Source organism: Austrofundulus limnaeus, unplaced genomic scaffold (assembly GCF_001266775.1).
Source record: "Austrofundulus limnaeus strain Quisiro unplaced genomic scaffold, Austrofundulus_limnaeus-1.0 Scaffold261, whole genome shotgun sequence".
Taxonomy (NCBI): domain Eukaryota; kingdom Metazoa; phylum Chordata; class Actinopteri; order Cyprinodontiformes; family Rivulidae; genus Austrofundulus; species Austrofundulus limnaeus.
In genome coordinates this window covers 378,545-385,905 of record NW_013952663.1, presented here as the reverse complement: position 1 = coordinate 385,905, position 7,361 = coordinate 378,545, and the positions used below count along the sequence as shown (strand labels likewise).

Sequence of the window (7,361 nt, the reverse complement as noted above, 5' to 3'; positions counted from 1 at the left end):
CTGTTGTTACTGTTATTGTTTGTCACTAATATGAAAAGCAGCTTCTGGTTCTACCAAAAGTTTAAAAAGGCCATATTTTCATTTGTGCTTTATCAAATTTATTTTTACAGGGTTATTTTTTATCTGAAACATTTACATAAAACATTTTTAATTTATTTATCTTATGCCCACAATTATGTTTTTTGAATTGTCTATTTTTGTTATTGCTTGTATTAAAAATACATATTTTTGTGCTGATAAGCCTGAGYTGTCTGTTGACTGACCTTTTTATTTGATCAAATAATTGTTATGGGCAGGTTACAATATAAACAATTGTTTGTATTAATCATGTCTTGTGATTATTTGACAGGAGCTTTACTTTTAAACTGTAAGTGTATTTAATTTAATTATGTTAGTTATGATAGTTTAGTTATGATGTAAAAACAATAAAAATTAAACCAAGATTTAGATTAGAATAATTATCATTTTGATCCATATGTTGGTAATGTCTGACTGGGCCTTGTGCTACTTTATGTTCAACAAATTGGGCCCTGAGGTCAAAAAGGTTAAGAACCCCTGCCCTAGAGCCCTTGTATTATCCGTCACTTAAAATCTTGAACAAAGTACAGACGACAGATGGACAAGCTATCTGCACCATCCACACAGCTTCTGTGCGCTGTTACCTGAGAAACACTCTAGGAAGTCTTGTTCTAGCTTGAGGGCTCGGTCCATTGCTTTCCTGGCCTGCTCCTCCGTCAGACGAGTGTTGATTTCTCTGTTGAAGCCACACACGTCTTTACAACAAAACTTCTTTTATTCCTGATGCTTCCATAAATGTTTCAAAAGCTGTGTTTGACACTTACAGAACATTCTCCAGTGACTTGGGCCGGACAAAAATGGCGATGGGATGAAGCTGAGCTGCCTGTAGTCTGCGCACGGCGTTAGCAGAGACATCCAGGATGCAGTGTTTCCCCTGCTGCTCACACACACACACACACACACACACACACACACACACACACACACACACNCACACACACACACACACACACACACACACACACACACACACACAAAATATTATCAGGATTTATTGATAAAAACAACTTATGACGAAGTCCACAAAAGGAAGTAGCTCATTACTGAAACACTTGCTTTCAGCACTAAAAAAAACCTTGTCTCAAACAAACCTTGTTTTTTTTATTAGATTCCTGATAACAAACACAGAGGAATAGTTCTTATCTTTTGAAGTGAGGCTTTTTGGAAAAGTTATGAACAAGTAGAAGCAAACATGTCTTTGAAGGTTCTTATTTAGGAGAAAAAGAGCTTAATTCTGACAGAGTTAAAAAGCTAACTTGCTTAGAGAACTGCCTGGAGGCACTTCTGGCAGGAATAYCAAAACATTTTTACTGCAATAACCATTCAATGTGAAACTGACAACAGYGTAAAAGGGTTCAAGAATAGTTTCCTTTTTCATTTTTGGCTAAGAAAGTTTCCTCACTGGAGYTAGCTTAAAGGGATAGTCTGGTGATTTTTGAAGTGATGTTTTGTCTTATCAATGGTTGATATACTTTCAGCCGTGACATCAGCCACAGAACACAAAGTATCAAAATGAGCAAAAGTCTTTCCTCAGACTAGGCCACTGACTAGCCAAAGAATGACTCATGTTAAATCAGTATTCAGGCTTATAAAACAACAGTTTCTCAAAAAACAAACAAAAYAAACAAAAAAAMGTGTGGAAAAAGTTKTTAGTATTAATCCTCTGTACCACASGATACTGTTTTTTATAAATRTATATWTGTCTTGTCAGTCCAAAATTTTACTCCACTCCCAGCAGACGATCACAGTCGCAGCCTTAGTAAATATTGTGTAGACATGGTCTATGCTCAGCGCACATGTTTGTGTGGTAAAACGGACAAYGTTTTGTTTGAGCAAACAGTGACAAACTAAATARACAGAGTWGTGTATAAGTATCACGGTTTAACATTAGTCGAGGTAACGTGCTTTCACAAAATGTTGTTTYATTAGCCTGAAAGATTAGATAAAATGGGCCCCATTTGGGTAGCCATTAAGCTAGATTGGACACAAACTTGTGCCTTTTTCTCCTTACATGTGCTTTTATAGCTCATGTCACAACTGATAAGGTGAACATATCTGTGTCTCTGCTCAAATTATCTTTAAATTTATCAATCTGGTAAGAATTAAATAGTGTTTCTACAAACAGATGTAGTTCAAAGAGTTATCTACAACAGGTAAGATATTTATTGTTTATGTCCTTTGCCCAAAACCCCACTTCAAAACGTCTGAAATATCACTTTTGACACTATCCTTGAATCTAATTCAAAAAAAAAAAAATTGAATGAGGTAGATCAACATAATAACACACTTRTACTTGCGTGAAAAAAACATAATTACCATTAATTTCTGTTTCTGTTCCTGCATACCTGCTCTGCCACCTCGCGGACACTTTGGACACTTGTGCCGTACAAGTGGCTGTTGTACTGTCCCGCCTCGATGAACCGGTGGCTCTGGATGTCCTTCTCCATCTGTTCTCGTGAGGACACAAAATGATAGTCTCGCCCATCCACCTCGTACTCCCTCTTGGGTCGTGTGGTGTCTGTCGAAAGGAGAACAAAGTGATAAAAAAACGAGGCTCGTGCCACTCTGCATTTCAAAATTGAAGCAATTACTTCTGCGCCGATGTCACCCTAAAATTGCTGCAGGTGGCAGCATTGACATCAAAAAAAAAAAAAAAGGCAGAGCAGATTAGTCTTTAGGAGTGACAGCCTAATTACTCACGAGGGACACAAGATCCAAACTTATCAGGGAACTCAGACAACAGGTCATCATTTATCCTGTCCTTCACCGGACCCAGAATGATGATGGGCCTCGCGTAATGTACTTATCGGGAGGAGAAAGGAAGGAGAAAGAGAGCGGGATCAGTCACAAAAGGGAAATCAAAACAAAAATGAAACGTCATATTAAAGCCTTGAATAGAGCGCTTCAAACGCTCTTTTGTGTGGTCTTACCTTCCACTTGAGTAACAGTCTCATAACTGTGTGGGGTTTTATCTCTCCCTGGTGACAGAACAAAGAAGCATTCAGCCACGTGTTTCTTTTCGTTTTTTTTTTTTTTTGTTTTGTTTTGTTTTGTTTCACCCGTTGGAAATGAAATTCAGCTTTGTGTTGTGTCGGTGAGCATCTTTCACACTGCATTGATTTTTCTGCATTCTCATTTCTAAACATTTATAAACACATTTTATTGCAAATAACAAGGTATTGTTCATGCATCCATCTACAAATTGCAATCATGAGTTTCTGTATTGGGCTCATTTATGATTGACTAGGGGCCAATGGAGTTCAACACAAACAGAGTATCTGTTTTGTTGTTTCTGGTACGTAACCCTTGAACAATCGAGATCTTGCTAAATGGTATCATGAAACTGGTAATCAGCTCTGACAGTTAATAAAGACTTTTTAAACGAATAGTTGCACATTTCTTATAAAAAGGTGTAGCAGCAATGGATACAAATAAAGAGAATCATGGATACAAAGTTGTAAACAGTATTTCTAATCCAAACAGAAAACTGGTATAGCATAAGAACGTAAAAGTTATAGTTCAGTTTTTTTGAAGTGGGGTTCTGTAGAAAGATTTTGAATTATGAGTGTCCCGATATCAGTTTTTCTCAAACAAGTACAAGTACAAGTACTTTGGGTACTCGATACAAAGTACTTTCTAATAAACAATAATTTTAAAAACACATTTCTTTTATTTAGAACAAGGTGTCTCCTTCCTTATAGGCCTACAGCCCCTCTGACTAAATCACATCAAATATACAGCAGGATACATGCTGCTGAAATAGTTTAAAATGGATAAAAATAAGGTTTTCTTTCAACTTGTATGAAAGTTTTAAACATGGAACTGACAAACGTTTCACTTGAAATGTTAACTGTAGCACATTTAATAGAGTATTGCTAGTATCTAGTCCAGAATATTGGAACACTTTGTACAAGTATTTGTAAAAGTGCAGGTATTGGGCTTGATACTAACACCAGAATTATAACAGGACTCCACTGGTTATGACCAATAAATATTTTATCTGTTGAAGCTCTTTGAACAAGCTCAGTTTTAGGGAAATAAAGTTTGATTATGRCCAGGTTGTTGAGCTAAAAGCAAGTTTAGTTTTTTTCTTCAAGCTGAGGCCATTCAAAGAGCTATCTACAACAGGTAGGATATTAACCGTTCAACAGAACCACACTTAATAACAAACAAAAACAATATTCCTTTAATAGTTTTACCAGTCCTAAATCGTCACAACTCTTCCTCATTAAATGAGAAGAAAACTTGTAAAAATATTACTGCATGAATAAAATAAGCTATAATGCCATAAATGCATGGACAGGATGAGAGGATAAATTAGGATTGTGTATTTTATTGTAAGAATTTGCCGTATGTGCCATTTACTTTTGAGAAACTTGGACATGCTTTCTCAATCATCTGAAACCTGCTGTTTTAAACCCTGTTGACACAGAATAAACATGCAGCTACAAGGGTTCAAAACAGTGAGTGGGCTTATTCCTCCATCTAGGCACTTAAATCACAATTTAAAAAAAGTGATTTTAAATCGCTTTCAAACATTTCAGAATGTAGACATGAAGGTAATGGTTGCTGAAAATGATGCTTTTCTTTGGTGTAATTAGTAAACCGATCGACATTTCTTGTTTTGTTGACCTCAGAGTCGTTGCAGTAATGAGCTTAAATCGGCAAAAAGCTGGACGTGAGCTTTTTGAGTCACGTTCCTCACCTTGAGTGCTCATGTTGTCTCGACCGTGGTCCTGTGAACAGAGACAAAATGGAAAATGTAAACACTTGGCGCCGGTTTGAAAGAAGCAGACTCGTTCAAAGCTGTATCACCGAATGAGCTTACCCTTTCTTTGGTGTTAACACGAGACCACTCTTTTCTTTCCACCCTGTAAAACATGACACAATGTGGACTGAGTTTAGAAAACGACTGCTGAAATGTGACCCATCACGTCGAAACGAGGATTGGGTTTGATTTAAATGTGTGCAAAAATTGCATTTTGTCAAATTATAATGAATTAATGCCTTATCAATGTATCATTTGAATGAACTGTCTGAACTATAATCCTAAAAAATGTATTGAAGCATTTTTTGAGCAGTAGCAACAAAAAAACTGATTTTGAGGAAAAACGCCTTAAAATGTTGAATTTTTCCCTGTGAGCTGGAAATGTTTTTGTTTCTTTCCAAGTGGGAAATATTAATATAAAAATACTATTTGATGTTTCCTCTTTATACCGACATCAAAAATAATAAATTTACATAAAATTAGGATTCAGACCAAACAGTAAAGTATTATCGTAACCAACAAGACAAATTAAGTCATATGGATAAGCTTATGATTTCAGAATGATCCAGGTATCAAAATGTAGCTTTTAAAGCAGGAATCTGAAAATGTAATGAGGTCTTTTTGACCAAATTTGACTTAATCCTCATTTCGAAATGATGGGCCACAAATATGTAAAAAACAAAACAAACAAAAAAAGACAAAGAAAAAACGGGCTCTGACCTGTGCTTGCTGGGGATGAAGCCGACCTCCTCGGCCTCGTTCTGCGGGCTGACCTTACGGGCCTGCCACCACTCTTCATCTCCACAATCCAACACGTGCAGCACGTCCCCGAACCTGAAGCCCAGAGCCTGACTGAGGAAGCCRCAGTCCGCAGTCTTGTCGTAGTCGAAAAGAGCCCTGAGCGCAGAGGAAGAAGAGGAAATCATTTAAACGACAATCATTTTAAACGTCTCCAATCCACAGAAGTCTGTCTTGCTTTGAGCAGGGCGATAATTGAAGCATATTTTTTACATACTGTTTGAAAACATTGTGACTGCTTTAGTGCTTTTTAAATGAATGCGATAGAAATTCTAAGGGGGGGGGGGGTGTAAATTAGAAATGTGGCACATCAACATTTTATTTTCCAGCACATTTATGTAATGAGACGGAGAGGGACAAAGTTTTTTGGAGGAAAAGCGCAACACAAAACTACTCATCTAAAGAAAGTTTCTTTCCCACTCGCATTCTTCGAACACAGCGTTTGATGTAGAAACATCTGAATAAATATTCCCAAGAACAAAGAATAAATGACTATAACATGGGAACATCATTCATCATATTTACACACAAACTAATGAAGCAGGCTTTGAAATGATTTTTATCTAATTTAATTTGTAATACAGTGGTTATAAAACTACGTTTAGAATTCAGATAAATATATTTTGGATAACGGAAAGCTAAAGTTATCTCTTAAACTTGTAGGAAGTCGCAGGCTGGCTGATGTGAGAGCTTTGAATGTAGGTTTGTTTTTTGACACGGCTCTGATTTTAAGTTAAGTTCATCTTTGTTTTAACAAAGAGTTACACAGCCTGAGCGGAGAGTGTTATTACAGATGTCGGCAGTATTTCTGCACAAGCGAAACGTAAGCTGCTATGTCTGACTGTCTGCCGTGAAGGTGACTGAGAGGAACAGTTCAAACAGCGCGCAGACCATTTTATCACACACTTTATACATCTAAATGCATTTCCTCTGAATAAAAAMTTGTGTTCTGGCAAAAGCTGCACAATCTTTAAATGCAAACTGCTTTATTTCAAATACTCTTGTAGGTGGTGTTTATCTGAGCTGCGACAAATGTCTTGAAATGTWAGCTAGTGTCAGATTTCATGCTTGAGAGGCAGGGTTTCTCAGTTATTAGAAATTTTAAAACGTTCAAAACATACATGCAACAAGTTGACTTTGGAAGTCCTCACAGAGTCAGTGATGGGTCTGAAACCTTCTACAGTTTAGTTTTTGTGAGTTAGAAATGCAAGAAATGGGGGGCAGCTTTGGGAGGGTTTGGCAACCTAACTGACTGACTGCAGGTAAACAAACAAACAAACAAAAAAGGAAATACATCATGATTAAACTGAGACATATAAGGTCTATTAAAATGACTACATTGTGAACTTTTTCTCTTAAAGGAKTCATACCATGCATTCAAATCCTTATTTTTCGACTGTTTCAATTGTTCTTTTTTCTTCCGTTGGGGTCTTTATAAAGCAAAACTGCAATGCTTTGGTCTGAATTCCTCCTTATTGTAACTCCACAAGCCCCTCTTTCTTCCCATTAGTTTCAGACACTAGACCCTTATGTTGGCTCTCAGGTTGAAAAATGTTTTTTTTTGCACCTGTAATCTATATTTTTCCTCCCAACTTGCTAACAGATCAGCTAATGTTAGTAACTATTAACTTTCTATTTTATAAGTCTAATTTTGTCTGTGTTAGTTTTTTATTTTGCCTTTTTAGACTGTAAAATTGCTTGCAGCAATATATATATA

General features: G+C 36.6%; 1 protein-coding gene across 3 annotated transcripts in view; it reads right to left on the bottom strand.

Annotated features, from left to right (window-relative positions):
- dlg4a (discs, large homolog 4a (Drosophila)) overlaps nucleotides 1-7,361 on the bottom strand; it is a 92,130-nt gene that overhangs the window by 8,573 nt on the left and 76,196 nt on the right. For all 3 annotated transcript variants that reach the window (XM_014020640.1, XM_014020639.1, XM_014020637.1), the window contains exons 14-21: nucleotides 5,567-5,743; nucleotides 4,907-4,949; nucleotides 4,784-4,814; nucleotides 3,009-3,056; nucleotides 2,779-2,880; nucleotides 2,424-2,596; nucleotides 843-955; nucleotides 663-754 (exon numbers count right to left, since the gene is read on the bottom strand). In XM_014020640.1, the coding sequence (XP_013876094.1) occupies nucleotides 663-754; nucleotides 843-955; nucleotides 2,424-2,596; nucleotides 2,779-2,880; nucleotides 3,009-3,056; nucleotides 4,784-4,814; nucleotides 4,907-4,949; nucleotides 5,567-5,743 (779 nt within the window). The remainder of the gene's footprint in view (nucleotides 1-662; nucleotides 755-842; nucleotides 956-2,423; nucleotides 2,597-2,778; nucleotides 2,881-3,008; nucleotides 3,057-4,783; nucleotides 4,815-4,906; nucleotides 4,950-5,566; nucleotides 5,744-7,361) is intronic.